This window comes from Marmota monax, unplaced genomic scaffold (genome assembly GCF_021218885.2).
Source record: "Marmota monax isolate L192 unplaced genomic scaffold, Marmota_monax_Labrador192_F-V1.1 WCK01_AAM20220418_F8-fsc00030, whole genome shotgun sequence".
In the NCBI taxonomy this organism is placed as follows: Eukaryota; Metazoa; Chordata; class Mammalia; order Rodentia; family Sciuridae; genus Marmota; species Marmota monax.
This window is the reverse complement of record NW_026691988.1, coordinates 8826245-8849527: the sequence shown is the minus strand read 5'-3', so window position 1 is coordinate 8849527 and position 23283 is coordinate 8826245. Positions and strand designations below refer to the sequence as shown.

The window sequence follows — 23283 nt, the reverse complement described above, 5'->3', positions numbered from 1 at the left end:
GACAAATGAACATCTATCTGTTGGTTTAACAACTAATAATGAACATCCCCGCTCAAGTTTTTAAACTTACTATTCCCATAAAGAACATTTTAACAAATGCACATTATCATGCTGTATTTGAAGTGACAAATTGACTTATTATTTGATATGAATACTATTTTCAGACATATTTAGTGTTTGTCATATATGTGTTTTCTTTAGGTGTTTGACCAAGATAACTATGGGGATTTTTGTATAGATGAAGAAGTCAGACATCTTCATTGTATTTTTTTCCCATATAGATGGCAGATATAAAATTTGAACCAAAGGAAGATGATTGTAATGAGTCTCTGTGCCAGTTGAGAATTCCTGTGTCTTCACTGAATTCTGAGTACTGCTTTTCAGCAGGAAACTCAAACACGTGGGGATTTACAATGGAAGCGTCCAAAGAAGTTTGTATAACTATTTCCAATGACAACATAAAGGGTAAGTTCTTGCCATTATTTTCTAAATAGAGAGGGTGAGGACTAAAATATAGTAATGTGAAAAGAGATAAATTTATTTGTAACTTCAACAAATCTCTTTTCTTTTAAAAATATTTAATAATTTCTCAGAGAAACCCAAAATTAAAAATAAGACAGTTTCTCAGGCATTAAAATATGCAAAGTAACTAATTAGGAAAGCCATGTGAGAGCCTTTTGACTCAAGAAAGAAAAAATATAAAATATGTGTAAAATTATATACATAAATATCTACATTTCAAATGTTCATATGGATAACTTATAAAGAGCTAGAAGAAAACACAATTATCTATAGTTCTGTTGTCCAAAAAGATACCCCGTTGTTCGCATCCTATCTTTCTCTGTAGCCATGATTATATTGCATAGTATATATAATTTTTTGTACTGCCTTAAACATATATTTTAACTATTTTTTATTTGACTTCACATATTTTCTTAACATTTTATAATCTCTGTAGAGTATTTCATTTTATAGTATATTATTTTTATTTACTGTTGCCTAATTGTGGGTCCTTTAAGATTATTTTCAGGTTTTTATTATGATAAATCATACTTTGATAAATGTCTTTATGTGTATGTGTATATATTTTCCTGTTGTTAAGGTATTTTTTAGAATGTATTTTATAGGCTTAACAGTGTACTTAAATTTTATAATACAAATGTCTTTTTCTTTTTTAACAAAAACTCAATATAATTTTTCATGGGGAAAATGAAAAGCAGTTGAGAAGGAAGAAAATGTTTCCGTTTAGCAAAGTTTTAATAATACTCTCAATACTAAAACCAACACATTTTAACATCAAATCAACACAAATAAAATGACATCAACAGAAATTTTAAAAAGGGGTACATATCCAGTTTTCCAGAGTAATATTTTAAAAGGAAAAAAAATGTCAAATTGAAACCCAAACAAAACTGTCTCTGTAATGTGTTCACTAAGAAGCCAATGATAAATGCAAACTAATACTATCTAAAACCTGAAAATTTTATTTTCATGACTCTATAAAACCATACCTACACTAACTTTTTACATGTTTATACTTACTCATTTATGCATTTGAAATGAGATCTCATTGTATTGCCTAGACAGGTCTCCAACCGTGGGCTCAGAAATCCTCCCAAGTAGCTAGGATGACAGACACATTACCACTGCGCTGGCCTAAATGTTTTTAAATGATGAGATTAATTCTTCTACCTATGGCTACATCAGTGATTCCATGAAGTAGAATATAATCAGTATGTATTCCACTTTTACTTGTTAATCAGGAAAAAATAGATATTTTGCTCATGATAAATAAATCCCTATGTTCCATTATGCCCTAAAAACACCATCCTTAAGCTTGACTTATCTTGTGAGTTTTTTTAAATTAATTTTAACAATAATATAATCTTAAAAATATAGCCTATTGATTAATAGGTATCATAAACTGACTTTATGACTATGTCAGAGGCATTGAAAATAGTCATCGTGTACAGAAAAAATCAAGGAATAAGTTTTGGTTTTTTATTAATATGTATTAATTGTTCATGTTAATGTAGTTCTTCATGTAATTCTCACACATGCATACACTTGCACTAATCAAATCCATCTTTCTTTTATCCACCTTCCCCATCCACCCACACACCCCCAACCTCTATTAATCACTATTTTAAATTCAGTTTGAGTTGTTTTTAAGCTTCCAAATATGAGAGCGATTGTGCTATACTTGTCATTCTGTGTCTAGCTTGCTCCATTTAACATGATGTCCTCCAATTCCATCTATTTTGCTTCCAAGACATTATTTTATTCTTCTTCATGGCTGAATAATATTTCATTGTGTGAATACACCACATATTCTTTAGCACCTAGACTAATTCCCTATCTTAATTATTGTGAATAGTTCTGTAATGAACAAAAACAATAGTGCAGGTATCTCTTTGGTATATTGATTTCATTTCCTCTGGATGTATACCTAGAAATAGGATAGCTGGGTCATATGGCATATTTATTTTTAGTTTTTTCAGGAACCACCATACTGTTTTCTGTAAGGATTATGCTAATTTACATTCCTACCAATAGTGTATATAAAAGTTCTTTTTTTCCCACATACTTGCTAGCATTTGTTTTTGTTGTTGTTGTTTTGATCATCGCCATTCTTACTGGGGTGAGACGGTATCTCATTGTAGCTTTAATTTGCATTTTCATGATAACTAATGATGTTTAGCATTTTTTTCATATTATTTGTAGGCCATTTGTATTTCTTTTTAAAAAATGTCATTCAGATTATTTGCCCATTTTTACATTAGATTATATATTTTTGTTATGTTTTTCGAGTTCCTTGTCTATTCTAGATATTAACCCTTTACCAGGTGAATAGTTGGACATTATTTTCTCCCACTCTGTACATTGTCTCTTGCCATGCAGAAGTTTTTTACTTTGACGTAATCCCATTTGTTTGTTTGTTTTTGTTTTCTGTGCTTTGAGGGTTCTATTCAGAAAATAAGTCCCGGTACTAATGTATTAAAGTATTTCTGTTATGTTCTATTTTAGTAGTTTAAGTTCCAGGTCTTACATTAGGTCTTTGATCCATTTTGAGTTGATTTTTATATAGAGATAGAGGTCAAGTTTTAATCTTCTGCCTATGGATATCTAATTTTTCTAGCACCATTTATTGAAGAGACAGTCCTTCCTACAATGTATGGTTTGGGCACCTTTGTCAAGAATCAGTTGGCTGCAGATGTATGGGCTTATTTCTGGGATCTCTATTATGTTCCTTTGGTCTGTGTTTCTGTTTTTATATCAATACCATGCTGTTTGGGTTTCTCTGATTCCATGGTATGTCATAAAATCAGGTATTTTGATGCCTCAAGCTTTGTTCTTTTTTGCTCAAGATTGCTTTCACTATTTCATCTTTTATGCTTCCATATGAATTTTAAGATTGTTTCTTCTGTGAAGATGGAATTGGTATTTTGATGGAAATTGCATTGATTCTGCAGACTGTTTTGGGTAATGTGGCCTAACAATATTCTCCCAACCTGTGATCCAGGTCTTTCTGTTTTTCTGTGTGTCTTTAATTTCTTTCAATAGTATTTCTTTTTCAATGTAGAGGTCTTGCATTTTCTTGGTTAATTATTACCAGGTATTTGTGTACATACTTGATGCAGATAGGATTGCTTTCATAATTTCTTTTTATTTTTATTTTTATTGTTGGTTGTTAAAAACATTACATAGTTCTTGATATATCATATTTCACACTTTGATTCAAGTGGGTTATAAACTCCCATTTTTACCCCGTATACAGATTGCAGAATCACACCAGTTACACTTCCATTGATTTACATATTGCCATACTAGTGTCTGTTGTATTCTGCTGCCTTTCCTATCCTCTACTATCCCCCCTCCCCTCCCCTGCCCTCCCCTCCCCTCTTCTCTCTCTACCCCCTCTACTGTAATTCATTTCTCCCCCTTGTATTATTTTTCCCTTTCCCCTCACTTCCTCTTGTATGTAATTTTGTATAACCCTGAGGGTCTCCTTCCATTTCCATGCAATTTCCCTTCTCTCTCCCTTTCCCTCCCACCTCTCATCCCTGTTTAATGTTAATCTTCTTCTCATGCTCTTCGTCCCTACTCTGTTCCTAGTTACTCTCCTTATATCAAAGAAGACATTTGGCATTTGTTTTTTAGGGATTGGCTAGCTTCACTTAGCATAATCTGCTCTAATGCCATCCATTTCCCTGCAAATTCTATGATTTTGTCATTTTTTAAGGCAGAGTAATACTCCATTGTGTATAAATGCCACATTTTTTTATCCATTCGTCTATTGAAGGACATCTAGGTTGGTTCCACAGTCTTGCTATTGTGAATTGTGCTGCTATGAACATCGATGTAGCAGTGTCCCTGTAGCATGCTCTTTTTAGGTCTTTAGGGAATAGACCAAGAAGGGGAATAGCTGGGTCAAATGGTGGTTCCATTCCCAGCTTTCCAAGAAATCTCCATACTGCTTTCCAAATTGGCTGCACCAATTTGCAGTCCCACCAACAATGTACAAGTGTACCCTTTTCCCCACATCCTCGCCAGCACTTGTTGTTTGACTTCATAATGGCTGCCAATCTTACTGGAGTGAGATGGTATCTTAGGGTGGTTTTGATTTGCATTTCTCTGACTGCTAGTGATGGTGAGCATTTTTTCATGTACTTGTTGATTGATTGTATGTCCTCCTCTGAGAAGTGTCTGTTCAGGTCCTTGGCCCATTTGTTGATTGGGTTATTTGTTATCTTATTGTCTAATTTTTTGAGTTCTTTGTATACTCTGGATATTAGGGCTCTATCTGAAGTGTGAGGAGTAAAGATTTGTTCCCAGGATGTAGGCTCCCTATTTACCTCTCTTATTGTTTCTTTTGCTGAGAAAAAAACTTTTTATTTTAAGTAAGTCCCATTTGTTGATTCTAGTTATTAACTCTTGTGCTATGGGTGTCCTATTGAGGAATTTGGAGCCCGACCCCACAGTATGTAGATCATAGCCAACTTTTTCTTCTATCAGATGCCGTGTCTCTGATTTGATATCAAGCTCCTTGATACATTTTGAGTTAACTTTTGTGCATGGCGAGAGAAAGGGATTCAGTTTCATTTTGTTGCATATGGATTTCCAGTTTTCCCAGCAACATTTGTTGAAGATGCTATCCTTCCTCCATTGCATGCTTTTAGCCCCTTTATCAAATATAAGATAGTTGTAGTTTTGTGGATTGGTTTCTGTGTCCTCTATTCTGTACCATTGGTCCACCCGCCTGTTTTGGTACCAGTACCATGCTGTTTTTGTTACTATTGCTCTGTAGTACAGTTTGAAGTCTGGTATCGCTATACCGCCTGATTCACACTTCCTGCTTAGCATTGTTTTTGCTATTCTGGGTCTTTTATTTTTCCATATGAATTTCATGATTGCTTTCTCTGTTTCTACAAGAAATGCCGTTGGAATTTTGATTGGCATTGCATTAAACCTATAGAGAACTTTTGGTAATATCGCCATTTTGATGATGTTAGTTCTGCCTATCCATGAACAGGGTATATTTTTCCATCTTCTAAGATCTTCTTCTATTTCTCTCTTTAGGGTTCTGTAGTTTTCATTGTATAAGTCTTTCACCTCTTTTGTTAGGTTGATTCCCAAGTATTTTATTTTTTTTGAGGATATTGTGAATGGAGTGGTTGTCCTCATTTCCATTTCAGAGGATTTGTCGCTGATATACAGGAATGCCTTTGATTTATGCGTGTTGATTTTATATCCTGCCACTTTGCTGAATTCATTTATTAGCTCTAATAGTTCTTTGTAGAGCCTTTTGGGTCTGCTAGGTATAGAATCATGTCACCTGCAAATAGTGATAATTTAAGTTCTTCTTTTCCTATTTTTATGCCTTTAATTTCTTTCGTCTGTCTAATTGCTCTGGCCACTGTTTCGAGAACTATGTTGAACAGAAGTGGTGAGAGAGGGCATCCCTGTCTTGTTTCAGATTTTAGAGGGAATGCCTTCAATTTTTCTCCATTCAGAATGATGCTAGCCTGAGGCTTAGCATAGATTAATTTTACAATATTGAGGTATGGTCCTGTTATCCCTAGTTTTTCTAGACTTTTGAAAATAAAGGGATGCTGTACTTTGTTGAATGCTTTTTCCGCATCTATCGAGATGATCATATGGTTCTTATTTTTAAGTCTATTGATGTGGTGAATAACATTTATTGATTTCCGTATATTGAACCAGCCTTGTATCCCAGGGATGAATCCTACTTGATCATGATGCACAATTTTTTTGATATGTTTTTGTATCCGATTCGCCAGAATTTTATTGAGGATTTTTGCATCTAGGTTCATTAGAGATATTGGTCTGTAGTTTTCTTTCTTTGAAGTGTCTTTGTCTGGTTTAGGAATCAGGGTGATGTTGGCCTCGTAGAATGAATTTGGAAGTTCTCCCTCTTTTTCTATTTCCTGAAATAGCTTGAAAAGTATTGGTATTAGTTCCTCTTTAAAGGTTTTATAAAACTCTGCTGTATACCCATCTGGTCCTGGGCTTTTCTTAGTTGGTAGTCTTTTGATGGTTTCTTCTATTTCCTCAATTGATATTGGTCTGTTTAGGTTGTCTATATCCTCCTGACTCAATCTGGGCAGATCATATGACTTAAGAAATTTATCGATGCCTTCACTATCTTCTATTTTATTGGAGTATAAGGATTCAAAATAATTTCTGATTATCTTCTGTATTTCTGAAGTGTCGGTTGTGATATTGCCTTTTTCATCCCGTATGCTAGTAATTTGAGTTCTCTCTCCTCTTCTCTTCTTTAGCATGGCTAAGGGTCTGTCGATTTTATTTATTTTTTCAAAGAACCAACTTTTAGTTTTGTCAATTTTTTGAATTGTTTCTTTTGTTTCGATTTCATTAATTTCAGCTCTGATTTTAATTATTTCTTGCCTTCTACTTCTTTTGCTGTTGTTTTGCTCTTCTTTTTCTAGGATTTTGAGATGAAGTATGAGATCATTTATTTGTTGGTTTTTTCTTTTTTTAAGGAATGAACTCCAAGCAATGAATTTTCCTCTTAGAACTGCTTTCAATGTGTCCCATAGATTCCAATATGTTGTGTCTGTGTTTTCATTTATCTCTAAGAATTTTTTAATTTCCTCCTTGATGTCTTCTATAACCCATTGATCATTTAGTAACCTATTGTTCATTCTCCAAGTGATGCATGATTTTTCCTTCCTTCTTTTATCTTTGATTTTTAGTTTCATTCCATTAAGATCAGATAAGATGCATGGTATTATCTCTACTCTTTTATATTGTCTAAGAGTTGCCCTGTGACATAATATATGATCTATTTTTGAGAAGGATCCATGTGCTGCTGAGAAAAAAGTGTAACTGCTTGATGTTGGGTGGTATATTCTATATATGTCAATTAAGTCTAGGTTATTAATTGTGTTATTGAGTTCTATAGTTTCCTTATTCAACTTTTGTTTGGAAGATCTGTCCAGTGGCGAGAGAGGTGTGTTGAAGTTTCCCATGATTATTGTATGGTGGTCTGTTACACTCTTGAACTTGAGAAGAGTTTGTTTGATGAACATAGCTGCACCATTTTTTGGGGCATATATATTTATGATTGTTATGTCTTGTTGGTGTATGGTTCCCTTGAGCAGTATGTAGTGTCCCTCTTTATCCCTTTTGATTAACTTGGCCTTGAAATCTATTTTATTTGATATGAGTATCGACACTCCTGCTTGTTTCCGAAGTCCATATGAGTGATATGATTTTTCCCAACCTTTCACCTTCAGCCTATGTATGTCTTTTCCTATCAAATGCGTCTCCTGTAGGCAGCATATTGTTGGGTCTTGTTTTGTGATCCATTCTACTAGCCTGTGTCTCTTAATTGGTGAGTTTAAGCCATTAACATTTAGGGTTATTATTGAGATATGGGTTGTTCTTCCAGCCATATTTGTTTATTTCTGTTACTAAACATGGTTTGTTTTCCTCTTTGATTATTTCCCCCCCCCTTTACTGTTCTACCTCCCACTGTTGGTTTTCATTGTTATTTTCCATTTCCTCTTCCTGTAATGTTTTGCCGAGGATGTTTTGAAGAGATGGTTTTCTAGCTGCAAATTCTTTTAACTTTTGTTTATCGTGGAAGGTTTTAATTTCATCTTCCATCCTGAAGCTTAATTTCGCTGGATACACGATTCTTGGTTGGAACCCATTTTCTTTCAGTGTTTGAAATATGTTATTCCAGGATCTTCTAGCTTTCAGAGTCTGTGTTGAAAGATCAGCTGTTATCCTGATTGGTTTACCCCTAAATGTAATCTGCTTCCTTTCTCTTGTAGCTTTTAAAATTCTCTCTTTATTCTGTATGTTGGGCATCTTCATTATTATGTGTCTAGGTGTGGATCTCTTATGATTTTGCACATTTGGCATCCTGTAGGATTCTATGATTTGGGATTCTGTCTCATTCTTAAAGTCTGGGAAGTTTTCTCATATTATTTCATTGAATAGATTGCTGATTCCTTTGGTTTGGACCTCTATACCTTCCTGTATCCCAATGACTCTTAAGTTTGGTCTCTTAATGTTATCCCATATTTCTTGGATGTTCTGCTCATGGTTTCTTAACAGTCTTGCTGAGCTGTCTATGTTCTTTTCCAGTTGAAATACTTTGTCTTCATTGTCTGATGTTCTATCTTCTAAGTGTTCTACTCTGCTGGTAGTATTCTCAATTGAGTTTTTAAGTTGGTTTATTGCTTCCTGCATTTCTAGGATTTCTGTTTGTTTTTTATAACCTCTATCTCCCTGTATAGTTGATCTTTTGCTTCTTGGATATGTTTATGTAATTCATTGTCGAAGTGATCTTTCATTGTCTGATTTTGCTGTCTAATGTCTTCCTTGAGACTCCAGATCATCTGAAGCATGTATATCCTGAATTCTTTATCTGACATTCCATCTGCTGTAGCTGTTACCTCTTCTAAAGTTGAGTTGACCTGCATTGCTTGTGGTCCTTTCTTTCCTTGTCTTTTCATACTGCTCGTGTTTCTTTCTGCTTGGTGAAACTGTTGTGTTTTTGAAATTTTCCCCCTATATATTTATATTGCTCTTGTATAGTTGAAAAGTCTCCCTTACAGGGGCGGGCGGCGGCTGTGCTCCTCCTCCAATTGGGGTGATCTGTCTACCACGCTGACGGGCTGCTGGGCCTGTTCTGCCAGTCGGTCGCAGGTCTGCCTACCTTGCAGGCGCGGGCGGTGGCTCTGCTCTGCCCCTCCTCCAATTGGTGTGACGTGTCTACCACGCCCGCGGACCCCTGGGCCTGTTCTGCCAGTCGGTCACAGGTCTGCCTACCTTGCAGGCACGGGCGGCGGCTCTGCTCTGCCCCTACCATAAATAACCAGGAACGCAAAGTTTCTATAGTTCTCTAGCATCACATCTCTATATAAGTTTTTCTGAACAGGCTGAAGGCATTCCCACTCCTCTTCAGTAAAATCAATGGTTATATCCTTAATGTTAACAGTTCCATTTCTAGGTTCTCATGAGTCGGGCCTGCTTGGGATCCTCAGCTCCTGCACAGAACAATCTGTGACACTGAAGTGTGAAACTAAATTCCAGCCAAATCTCATAATTTCTTTCTCAGAAAATTATTTATTGGTGAATATACAAGCTATTTATTTTTGTACTTTGATTTTGTATCCTACAATTTTACCGTATTCATTTATCAATTTTAATAGTCTTTTGGAGGAGTCTATTTTTTCTATATATAGAATCGTATCACCTGCAAAAAAGGAATAATTTGACTTCCTACCTGTTTGTGTGACTTTTCTTTCTTTCTCTAGCCTAGTTTCTCAGGCTAGGTATTCTAGTCCTAAATTGAGTAAGAGTAGTGAGACACCCTTGTCTTATTACTGATCCTGGAGGAAATGCTTTTAACTTTTTCCTATTTGCTGGTGTTGGCTCCATGCTTGTCTTTATTATGTTGAGGTACAGTCTTCTATACCTGTCATTTAAGGATTTTATCATGAAGAAATGTTGAATTTGATCAGATGTTTTTTCTACATCTGTAGAGATGATCGGGACTTTTCTCTTTATTCTATGGATAAGATGTATTTTGTTAATGTACTACATATAATGAACCATCCTGGCATCCCTGGGATGAAACCAGCTTGATCAGGCTAAATGATCTTTTTGTTGTGCCGTTGAATTTGATCTGCTAGAATTTTGAGAATTTTTACATATATGCTCTTCAGGGATTCAGTCTATAATTTTTTTGTACTTGTTCCTTGTCGGGTTTTGGTAATAGGATACTGTTGACCTTATAGACTGTGTTTGGAATGGCTCCTTCTCTTTCAGTTCTTTGGTATACTTTGAAAAAGTATTGGCATTAGTTCTTCTTTAAAAATTTGGTAAAAATTCAACAGTGAAGCATCTGGTCCTGGTTCTATAATTCCATTTTGGCAGGTCATGTGTATCCAGAAGTATATCTGTTGCTTCTAGATTTTCCAGTTTGCTAACACATAATTTTTCATAGTAATCCCTAGTGATCCTTTATATATCTGTGGTATTGATTGTACTATCTCCTTTTTCATCTCTAATTTTACTTAACAAATATCCTTTTAAATAATGAAAATCTAGGTTGAAGTATTAGAACAAACAACTAAAATTTAGTACTAGTCACTTTGAGGCCACTGTATGGTAGCTCAAAGTCATGTAGTTCATTTTATGCTAATTTGTATTGTATTATTTGAAAAGTAAAATCCTACTTAGTGCCCAGAATTTGAAATAATGCACATTGTTTTTAAAAGGCTGAATTCTGAAATGGACCCCCATGGGACTTCTCATAGTACTGGTATTTATTATGTTATAATTTTGTATTTTACTATTGTAATGATTTAATTTTTCATAACCTATAAATAGGGAGGATGCAAGCATTTATTAAGTAGTAATTTTTACAGTCACTATTCCAAAGAAGTAGGATGGAAATTAGAGCTACTAAAATGCCATGCAGATCATGTATAACTAATTAAAACAAATGAAAAAATTTTTAAATGCCATGAAGGAAACCAAACACCACCATAATATGTAGAGCACTGTTAATTTTTAAGAGGAGAAGATGGTGGGGGATAAAAATGTGCTGTGAAAATAAAAAGCAGCATTACAGGGACACGGTGGTGCTAATAGAGATGTGTGCTCTGAACCAGATCTTTCCCATGTTTTATTACTCTTTGTATCTGGTTTGCAATCAAGAGGATTTTATTCCAGCACAATATTCCTCTGTGTGTGCCTTGAAATAAGCATTTGTAACAGAAAAGTCTAAGGTATAGGGCTAAATTATTTTAAGAGTTATAAACATTGCCAGAGTTTATTTCTCAAAAGAGATACTTGTTAAATCCTTCTTTTACATTTTTAACAGAAAAGCATAACCCTAAGAACACCCTATATTTGAGGTTGTAAGGAAGTCAGTATGAAAACTATTTTAACTGTGTTGTATCATGGCAGTATAGTTCCAGAAAGTTTCAGAATTGCAGAATGGGAAGAATCAATTCCTGTCTAGGATACATATCTAATTTTTCACTCACTGACTATAACTTCTGTTCCAGTGTCCTTTAAAACTCTGATCATATTAATTACCTAATGTGTAAGGCTATTAAAGAAAAGGGCTGAGATTTTTGATATGCAATAGCAGTATTCCATCTTAATTCTAATGTTTTATTTTTCCCTTTCTTTAGATTTTGTTTGGATTCCAGTTATTGCTGTGTTCACAGTCTTTCTAGTATTTATCATACTATGTGTATGTGCATGTTGTCATATTAAGAAGAATCCATTTAAGAAAAAAAGCAGAATGTTACCCAAGTCCTTGGTAAAGTATTTAAATTTTTTTTATTTATAGATGCTAAAATGTAACTTGAATCTTTTTTGAAAGGTTTCTTCAATTTTGTTTGTAAAGTAAAATGATGTTCAGTATCATTCAGCAGAATGTGACATGCTGAACATTGTTATATTGAATCTTACTATAGTACTTTACATTGAAAAGTACTCAATCTCCACATATCCAGAATCATATGTTTTTTACTGTTCACCAGCTGCTGCTTTTGTTCTTGATACAAAAACACAAACGAGTCTGGTGAGGAGCTTAAAGTCTAGTGAGAAAAAAAGATGAGAACACGATTGGTGTGCTGTGTGACAAGTTCAAAGGCAGAGGCTTACATAGGAGCCAGTGAGGACACTGGCCATCTTTGGGGGTGGGGTTAGTTGTGGCTTTTCCAGAGGCAGAAATAGCTGAGCAGTCTTGAAGGACAGTAAGAGTTTATCCAGCTTCTAAGGCACAGTATGAGCTAAAGTCCAAAGTCCAGAAAGCCTGGCTTTTGATTATAGTTGCAGTGTAGAAGAGAGAAGGCCAAAAATTGGACTCTCAAAAGAGTTTGACACTTAAATGTCCAACATTTCAAAGTCATAATTATTTGAATCAAGTATGACAGGAATAACACCTGTAATGTTCAAAGGGCATATTGAAATTTGCAATAAAAATACTACCTTAAAGGAAAGTGGCTAAAAATTATCAACAGTTAGTTGACAATTCATATATGAATTATAATAGTTATCCTTACTAGGAATTAAGCAAAAAGACACCTTGCAATGTGCCATTTTAAACTCACTAGAGAAAGAAAAATAAACCTAATGATCCAGTAATTCCAGTAGTAGTACAAGTTATGTGTACAGGGGAAAAATAATGTAGTCTTAGTGGGAAGTTAAGCCTGCAGGGTGTACAATATGGTAGTACCGTAAGTCTGCCATCCCTGTAAAGAGTCTTTTATTCTAAGGAAATAATTTCATAAATGAAAATACATGTGAAATATTCAACATGTTCTGTAACTGGCAAAAATTGGAAATAATTTAACATCTATTAAAGAAATTATCTATCAGTATAAATTATATAAGCCAGTGAAAATTATAATGATAAAGAAAATTAATGAAACTTTTATATAAAATAAGTAGTTGGGTCTGGGAATGTGGCTCAAGTAGTAGTGCACTTTCCTGGCATGTGTGAGGCACTGGGTTCAATCCTCAGCACCACATAAAAATAAAATAAAGATATTGTGTCCACCTAAAGCTAAAAAATAAATATTTTTAAAAAATAAGTAGTTGTACTCCCATTACATATTTAACAAGCATACATATAGGAGGTGATGTACAAAAAGCAATAATACTTATGTAAGATATTAGATGACTTCTTAAAAATCCCCCAAATTTGCTTATCATGTCAATACATTATTTTTCATTTAAAAAAGAAAGATAAAAGCAACTATCTGATTCCATTATACTATTCTAAATATGCCATGTAGTAGCCCATGACCTTTAGGCTTTTTTTTTTTTTTTTTTTTTTTTTGAGAATTGGCATTTAAGTTTAATAATTTATTAATTTGCTATCTTTAATCACTTTCTCTCCCTTAGCTTTCTGTGGTAAGAAATGCCACTTCAGAGACAAAACCTGAATCAAAATGTGTATCGCTCATCACATCATACCAGCCATTTGTCGTAGAAAATGAGACGGTGGTCTGTGAAGAGCCATTGTCTCCAGTAACAATTCCAGGCATACAGACAGAAGATAAACCAGGAAAAGTAGAACACAGAAAAGAACCTTCTAGTGAAACACAAGTGGTGACTGCTGAAGAAAATATTTCTGACCTGGCCCTGAGCAGCCCTATGTCTTCAATAGAGAGAGAGAATTCTCTCCATTCAAGTAGTAATCTGTCAGCACCCTGCAGCAGCACCTTGAATTCCTATCACTCCAGGAATGGTTCTGATAGTGGCCTCGTGGGATCAAATGACTTCGTATCTGAATCAGAATTACCCCCAAGTGATACAGCTGAAATAAAAACAGAAGGACAAATATCCACAATGCTGAGAAATGCCCCTACCTCTTTTGGTTATGATAAACCACATGTGATTGTGGATCTGATTGTGGATGATAGCTGTAAAGAGTCTTTGATTGGTTATAGACTCACAACAGATTCCAAAGACTGTTCATAAGATCATCTAAGATGCACCAAATTTTGAAGAATCTCATTTTTCTGGATGGTTTTCTGCTTTGGATTTGGGAAAAGACCATAACCTCAGAAATTGTGTCTTTGTTGATATTAACCAAAGGCAGTATCTTGGTTGAGATAAAGATCATTGGAACCCTTGCATTTGCTTTGAAAACCAAAGACTCTTCTTTAAAAAAAAAAAAAAAAGGACAAAAAACCTATCATGGCACTTATGAACCTTTTATTTAGGTCCTAGCAATATCAGCGAATACTCTCCATTTACTCCTGCTTCCTACTATAGCAGGGGTGCTACATTCCCATCACTTTAAGGGATATAATGACACAATTATGGACACAATGGTGCAGGCCTATAACTGCAACAACTCAGGAGCCTGAGGCAAGAGGATCGCAAGTTCAAGGCCAGCCTCAGCAAGTAGTGAGGTCCTGAGCAACTTAGCAAGACCCTGTCTCAAACTAAAAATTAAAAAGGGCTGGGGATATGGCTGAGTGCTAGAGACCTTGCCTAGCATGTGCGAGGCCCTGGGTTCAATCCCCATATAGCACAAACCAGAGCCATATAATGGTGTTTTGTCTTTTCTGTGCCTCATTTGTTATTTGTTTTATAGTATTAAGTGCTTAACTCTCTAACCTTTCCAGGATTGTATTTAAAATCTAATTCAAACTAATAGAATTACTACCATATATAAATAGAAGCATATAGGGTTTTTTATGGAACATTACATTTAATGTTTTTTTTAATAAAATACTTTTTAAAACTTATTTTTGGTATTTATTTATTCAAGCACTTAGTCTTTTATAGTTGACCAGGGTTTTTTTTACCCATTGTTTGTTTCTGTGCATTAATGCTATAGAATTATTTTCAAATTGTTTATAGCTGACCTTTAAAACAATCCTAAAAATAATTACTCTTTTTTTTAAAAAAATGGCCTTTTATATCTATCTTTTAGTATATAGCACCCAGAATGCAAAACCCAGCTCTAAGTGCTTTGGGAAGAAAAGCAGATGTCACTCTTGAGCTTGAGGACTGAGAAGCCTTTGGCAGAAGGGTGGTGTTCACAGACAGCCACAGGAGGGAGGAAGGAGCCATGAGAAGTGTGTGGTGTGGAGAGTCCCCAGGGAGGGGAAAACCAAAAGTTGATATCTGTATACAGGAATTCTTGGAATCATTAAATGGGTAGGAATATTAAGACTCACAGGAATTAATGGCCAACAAAATTTTTTAAATAATTTACATAAACAAATTAACAAATAAGCCATGGGAAAATTTTTCTCCTCACTTAAAAGTACAAATTAAAATGAGATGCTATTTTATTCTATTTGAGTGGGGGTGATAGTAGTAAATACTGGTATAATTTACAGTGAAACTAGTATACTCATTTTGGGGGTAATTTCTTGTGAATTGCTTTTCAAACTGTTATATAAGTACATGTCACATTCTATAAAAGTATAGATCCTTTGACAGACTTTCATCTCTTTTATGAGAAAAGTATTTTTAAAAATTCTTAAAATGGGAAAAAAAGCAAAATTGAAATAGCCAAGGGTAAGGTAATAGTCACTGCTCTCAAAGGATTATACAAATGTGTACTCCTACCAAATGTGAATGAAATACCTATTTTTATGCCCTAGCTAATTCTGACTGATACCAACCAGTCTTTGTAGGTAAAACACACTTTAATGCTTTTGTTTGTTTTTCTTTAATAATTAGTAATGTTGAGCATTTTATATATATTAGGTCTTTATACTTCCATGATTTAATTAACCTGGTCTTTTGTCCATTATTATCTAAGGTGATGTCTTTCTTACTGATTGTTACCTTTATCTGCCTCAAGCTACATAAAATTTATTTTATAATTTCTTGCCTTTTGACTTAGTTTCTTTCCACACAGATGTTTAAAATGTTTATAAAGTGAAATTTATTTATTGTTTCTTTTCACTCTTAAAAAGTCCAGTTTTCCCCAACAAATACATTTTCATCCATGTTTTTTTCTGGTATTTGGGGAATTCATTGTTTTCATTTTTACATTTAATTCTTCATCTAAATTTTGTTTTTAAATAAAAACGAGATAGCTTATTTTGTCTTAGAAAACTAACTGGGCACAGTGACACACGCCTATAATCCCAGGGACTGGAGAGGCTAAGGCAGGAGGATTGGACATTTTAAACCAGCAACTTAGCAAGGTTCTAAGCAACTTAGCAAAACCTTGTATCAAATAAAAAATAAAAAGAGCTGGGGATGTAGTTCAGTGGTAAAAAGCCCCTGGGTTCAGTCCCTAATACCACAAACAAACAAAAAGCTGACAAATTGCAGATTAATAAGAGAAAAAAAGGAACATACTCTTGCATTGTAGTTTCTAAAAGACTGCTTGTATGTACAAAAATATTATTGTTACATACTGTTTTTGTATTAAGCCAGCATCTAAACTATTTTCCTCATGATTTCCAATTGACTGGTTTTCCCAGTATACAACTGTATCATCTATAAGTAAGAGTAATTTGGCATTCTTATTACCAATATTATACCTTTTCTTTTATTCCTTGTTTTCAAAGATGATGAATTGGTGTTATGTATTTCCCAAGAGCAATCAACCAACCCTGGTGACTGGGTAAATTATTTCACCCTCAGGGGGAGTTAAATTGAACTCCCTATACCATTTAAGAGGCAGTATTTCCATTGTGTTAACTAATTTCCTACATAATTGTGTTTCTTGATAAGTAAATCATGTGAGTGGCGAGAACATGAGGTGAAGGGGTCATTCTATAAAATGGGCCTACCATGCCAATCCCCACATGCTTTCTTTTAAAAAGCAATTTACCTGCAGCCATGCCTGGCTTAAGTCAATAGGATATGCTATATTTCTCATCAAACAACCTGTTACAGGAAAAAAGTAGGCCCATGAAACTCCTCCCTGCCAATAAGAACACAAGTTACCCTGAAGTGGAAGTCTTTTGTAACCTTTATAAGACTCAAGGACTCAAGGACACAGGATGATTAAGAGCAAAGACTCCACCCATGCCTAAGAACAAGTTCCAATTTGAATCAATCAGCCAAAGTGACCCAGAGTTGCCTTAGATCCTCAATACATCATTATAATAGTAAAATCTCCCCTTCATTGGGTAAGACCATATGCAGTGGGGACTTGAAAGTCTGATACAATCCTGCTGTCATTCAGAAGTCAAGGGTGGACTTGGGCAGTATTCTGGAAACTTTCCTGGGACCCCCCAATAAAACAGAAGGGCAGGAGGGGTGCACCATTCCCTCTCCTATCTAAGAAGACTCTCCCTTTTTCCTTTCCCCATCCCTTATAATCAACTCATGCCTACTACTCTGAGCAACACATATGAAGTCTTTCTGGCATGGTTACAAGAACTGGTGACTGAGGACATTTGTGATCACATCAACTCCATGAATGGCCTCGCTCTGTAACATTTGTATTTTTTCCCTTACATTATTGCTGGTTGCCAGAAACTCATGTTATTGCATCATCATTTCATGCCAAATTAAATAATTGAAGATCACCGCTTGTGTCAAAATTAAGGTACTTGTTCTTGTGCCTACTAAGAATGTAAGTGGATGACTTAAATACTGAATGCTAGCTTTGTTCACAGTCTTTGATTAGCTTCACTGTGTAGTGTACACTTCCTCTGCTTTGGACCCTTCTAGGTCTTTATATTCGGGAGCTTGAACACTTTTCATCACTTTCTACCAGAGATACCAATCAGGAATGAATGAATGCATGAATTTACAAACTAATGAAGACAGAAGGGACATGAATGACCATCAACCTCTGCTATAGGCAGATGCTTGATGAAGTTTCTCTCACTGACCTTCATAGCTATCTGGTGGGGCTGGTATTGTATAGCCTTAAAATTAAGGTTAAGAATAGAATTATGTCAGGAAGAGGATGCCCTAATTAGTTACACAAGTGGAAATACTATCTCTTAGAGCCAAAAGGTAAAGAGAATTTAATCCTGCACCCACAAGGCTCAGTGATTTACCCATGGTCACCAGGCTGTCAATCACCTTTTCCAAGTAAGGAAATGAGGGACAAGAAAGTTGAAGTTTTCCTTTAGGTAAACTAGAAACAAAAGAGGTATGTCTTGGGAATACAACTTAGTAGGAACTAAGAATGCAAATTAAAGAGGCAGGGCTGGGCCTTGAGGAGTTGAGGGGAGGGGGGTCTCAGGGCTGGGACAGGTGAAGCCCAGAGACTGAGCCTGTTGAGTTGGCACATGGACACCTGAGGCCTTGATGGTTCTGGGGCAGGAGCTCTGCTGGGAGATGGGTTAGGCTCATGAAGAGATAGGATGGAGAAGAGAGGAACCTTTTGCTTGTTAAAATGAAGCCCCTATTTGTGAAAATAATGAATGTTTAAATGGACTTAACTGAGTACAGAAACCCCAGAAATCAAATGAAGTTATTAGACATCTGGTTTTGTGTGGCATTTGAAGAGGGATGATAAATAGCATTATACAGGCCCTTGAATGCCAGGATGGGGACAACTTTGCAAGTAGATAAAGCTCAGAAAACTATATGTTGAGGGATTTAAACTCAGGTTTCACCTTTCTCAAAAGCCCATGTTTTATCCACTAAGGTATGACATCTCTAATTTCTTATATTAAAAAGCACCTCTAGACCTTTCACTTATCTTTTAACAATATGAATATATTCATGCTTTGTTTAACTTTGACCACCTGATAGACACATCCGGAAATAACTGTAGGTGAAGTTGGAAATAAAATCTAAATAAGTTACCTATTGATTACTCATTTACTCATAATGCAACACTTTCTTAAAGTTACTATTTTAAAATACAAAAGGTATTTTCCTTACTTTGTGGTTCATGAGAACTTTCAAATTTTGTTTGGAAACTCAGTGTACATCTTGTTGGGCTGATATATACCGAAACAGTTGCCTGGCCACATTTTATCTTTGTTCTTTTTAAATTATTATCTTTGTTCTTCAATAGTCATTTAGCAAGTTGAACAGTAAATGATAACCCATCTCTCTGTCCTCTCTCCCAGAAAGCAAAACAATAAGAGGATTTCCAAGCTGGGCAAAATGGCACACCTGTAATCCCATGTACTCATGAGGCTGAAGCAGGACGATTGCAAGGTTGAGGCCAGCCTCTGCAACTTAGCAAACAATGGTTTAGGAGAAACCTAATCAATAGGTAACTTATTTAGATTTTATTTCCAACTTCACCTACAGTTATTTCTGGATGTGTCTATCAGGTGGTCATTGCTGGAAATGTAGTTCAATAATAGAATGCTTGCCTTACATATGATATGCAAGGCACTTGGTTCATTCCCCAGTTCTTAAAAAAAAGGAAAATAAAAGAAAATTTAAATTTAAAAGAAGATAAAAATGAGACAGGAAAAATATTTTAATTAGACTATATGACTAATTACAAATCTGGTTTCTCAAAAAAATGTAAAGATAAATACTGAGCTAATTTGCTAAAAAATAAAATAATTAAGCAAGGAAGAAAATATCATTACTCAAAATAGTAAACTATCCAAGAGAAACCACAGAAATAGAAAATTAATAAACCATAAAGGGATAACTTGCTCAATTCTATTCAAGTAAATATAAAAGCATGAATGAAATGGATGATTTTCCAAAGAAAATAAAATTTGCAGAAACTAAAGCTAGAGGAGAGAGGAGAGAAAAATCTGAACCAATTACCATAGAAAAATTGGATTGAGAAAATTCCAAAGAAATGCTCCCAGAAGCACTACCACTCTCCAAGAAAGCACCCAGATGATTCCTTTGAGAAATTGCTCTAACTCTTAAGAATCAGATAATCTCTGGGTCAAACAAGTTAATTTGTCCAGCTGAAACGTTGGTTGCTGTGTCTCGTGAACTTACACAGGCCATTGTTGCCCATTCAGTTCCCTTTTGGTGTCTGAAAGAGCCATAATGCCCTCATGGACCAGGACCCCCAACCCAGATCATAAAAATCAAGCAAGCATCTTCCAGTTCTCTTAGCTTATATTGGGTAAATGCACACCAGCAGCTAATGCACAGTCCTTCCCACTGACTCACTAAATTTGTGCCAAATGCTCTCTGTGGGCCCACCCTCACCCTACATGGGGGAGAGAAAGCAGAGAACAAAACACACAATGACACTGACCTCATAGAATTTATACTCTATAGACATAGACAGCAGAAACAAAATAAAACATGCCTATTAAATGATGCTAAGTGTTACAGAGACAAGCTAAGCCAAGAAAGCCTGTTGTTAGGGACAGGGGGTGCCTCTATTTGGGGTGGTCAGGAGGAATCCACTGATGAGGTCATCTTTAAGCAAAGATTGAAGGGAGTGAGGAGTGAGCTTAGACAGCTCAGGAAGAGAATTCAACAGAGGGGACCATTCTGGGTGGGGATGTATCTGGCATGTTCAAGAAATGGAAAAAAGTCATCCAGGCTGCAGTGAGTTCTGTAGGTTAGGAGAGTTCTAGATTAATTTATAGGAGATGGGGTTAGATTAGAAAGGGCCGAGTCAGAGAAGTTTCACTCTCAATCTGAATGAGATGGAAAGACATTGTAGGGTTCTGAGCAAAAATTCTAATTTCACATTTAAAAGGAACACTGTGCCCATAATGCAAAGGACATTGGCAGAGGCTAGGAGACCAGACAGGAAGCTGTGGCCACAATCCATGTAAGATATCATGGTAGAAAGGACTCAAGCAGTTGCAATGGAGAAAGTGAGAATTGGTGGGATTCTGGTTATGCCCTGAAAATCTTTCCAGAGTCAAAACAATATACACAAACATACTTGTATGTGGACCTAATGATTGGTGATAACCAGTAGAGTTTTCAAGGTCAGTCAAAGACATTGGACAGAACAATCAATGCAAAATCAATAGTCTCTTATCCAGAAAACTATGAGCAAAGAGCAGAAAGGGTTAACTTAATGAAACTCTAAGTCTTTTGAGTGAAGATTTTTAAATAAGTAGTTGATTACTATTACAAATATCACAAAACGCTTGGGACCAGAAGTGTTTTGGAATATTCAAAAATACAAAATGTGATATCTTGGGGATAGGACCCAAGTCCAAACACAAAATTTATTTATGTTTCATATATGCCTTATATATATTCCCTGAATGTAAATGTATTATAACATTTTTAGTGCACCTGCATTTTGACTATGATCCATCACCTGAAGTCAGGTATGGAGTTTTCTACTTTAATTCACATCAGTGTTCAAAATGTTTTAGATTTTGGAACATTTCATATTTAGGTTTTCAGATCAAGAAGACTCAGCCTGTTAAGTGTAAGTGTTCATAGTCCAAAAATTTATAGAAATTAAACTTGAATTAGTCATTATGCTTATTGTCTGATTGAATAATGACGTTCCTTCTTTTCTAAATTCTAGTCCACAAACTATTATGAATTGCAAATCCTTATTTCTAGAATGCAGAACTTGTTAAAGGTCATAGGCACTACTCAGGGGAGTTAGGAGGGCCTAACAAAGAAAGGAATGACGTTGTTGGTGGTTTTGGTTCTATAGGTTTTCCTTGAGTTTGACATTCTAATTATAATTCAAGGTGAACAGATACTTCCACATCACAGACTGAGGGAAAGGATCTGGTACAAAAACAAGAAACTCAGTCAATCTGATTTCCCTTGGTGAATACCACCATCCCAGGTACCCACTCTTAAAAACTTTCCTGATGGAAAATAAGGAACATATGGCCCTTTGCCACCACAACCTGGCAGTTCCATGGGTTGGCTCTGCCATATTGTTCATTTCTGCCTCCTGATTCCTAGCACAGTGCCTGGCATCCAGCAGATTCTCAATAAACATTCTTGTTGCATAAATAAACAATTAAAGGAATGAAGAGCCAAATCTTCTTTGACATCATTCTATCCCTTTATAGAATGAATATTACAATAACACACAAGTAATTTTATGCTATCCCTCAGGCCCTTGATGAAATTTTATCCCTCACCCTTTTTGCTATAGAGGCTTGGTCAAGTTCTCATAGCCTCTCTGTCTTGGCGTCTTCGTTCATAATATCAGGATAATAATACCAAGTTCCCAGTCTTGTTGAGAAGATTAAGATGATGCATGGAAAGAACTTAACACAGAGCCCCATAATTATTACGTAATATTATTGACATCAAAATGGCATTAGAATTATTCAAACGAGTATTATAAAGATGGCATCTTGTAGATAAACTTTTAAAATATTTCCTTTGTCTTGAAAAATTATATATAAAAGCAGAAAATACAGTGGACCTCCAAGTACCTAATATCCAGTTTCAACAATTATCAGCTTGAGGACAGTCACCCACCCCTATTCTCAACCCTTTGTTATTTTAAAGAAAATCTCAGAATTTATGCCATTTCATTCTTAACACTGCAATATTTTCTAAAAAATAATAATAATAAAAGTAATAAAATCCTATGTCACAACTAGAAATAACTAATGATGATTCCTTACTTAGATGAATTGTTAGTTTGCTGAAGGCACAAGTAGAACAGAAGAAGAAAATGGATTCTCTCCAAGGCAGAGGCTTGGGTAAGTTCTCTCCAGACACAACACAATGGAAGAACCCATTGTCAAGGTCAAGGTGGACTCTCTACCCTACAGGGTATAGGCGGAAGGCAGGAAGAAAGCCAAGAATGAAGTCTGAATCCAGCATTCCACACTAGAAGCAAGGCAAAACAGAAGTCCCCTGTTAATTATGATTTTCTTTTTACCTACACCAAATAACATAGCATTTGAAACAATTCTGTACAAATTCTTCTGCTTTCAGATTAGTGGGGAAATAGAACTTGATCTTCTCTTTTCATCTACCTTGAGGCACTGTTGGGTTCTATGTAGGTTATTATATTATTCAGCTCATGGAAGGATGATAGGACTGGTTTGGCTTCTAAAACTGGAGAGCTCAAAAGCTCACCCTTTTGGAGAATTCAATTCTTAAATATTCTACATTCTTCCCCCTTCTTCTTTTTTTTTTTTTTTTTGCTCTTGTTTCTTCTACAAAATCAATAACTCATTAAAAGTCCCAATTTCATTATCTGCTTCTCTACATGTAAAATCTTGACGTAATATATTTCCCCTTTGTTCTTAACTGGAACTCAAAGCAATCTGGTATCATCAAAATAAGATCCACTGGTATTGAAGATATTGAACACCAATAGTTGAAACCCAGACTATCAGCCCCCACTTAAAAAACAAGGTCAATGTAAAGTCTAGAACTGAGTGGGGCAATATCAGCAAGTGAAGGAGGAAGCCAAGCAGG

General features: G+C 35.3%; 1 protein-coding gene across 1 annotated transcript in view; it reads left to right on the top strand.

Annotated features, from left to right (window-relative positions):
• Ifngr1 (interferon gamma receptor 1) overlaps nucleotides 1–14783 on the top strand; it is a 32711-nt gene extending 17928 nt beyond the window's left edge. The window contains exons 5-7 of the mRNA XM_046450215.2: nucleotides 282–465; nucleotides 11706–11836; nucleotides 13429–14783. Coding sequence (XP_046306171.1) covers nucleotides 282–465; nucleotides 11706–11836; nucleotides 13429–14007 — 894 coding nt within the window. The 3' untranslated portion in view covers nucleotides 14008–14783. The remainder of the gene's footprint in view (nucleotides 1–281; nucleotides 466–11705; nucleotides 11837–13428) is intronic.
• Nucleotides 14784–23283: the final 8500 nt, after the last annotated feature.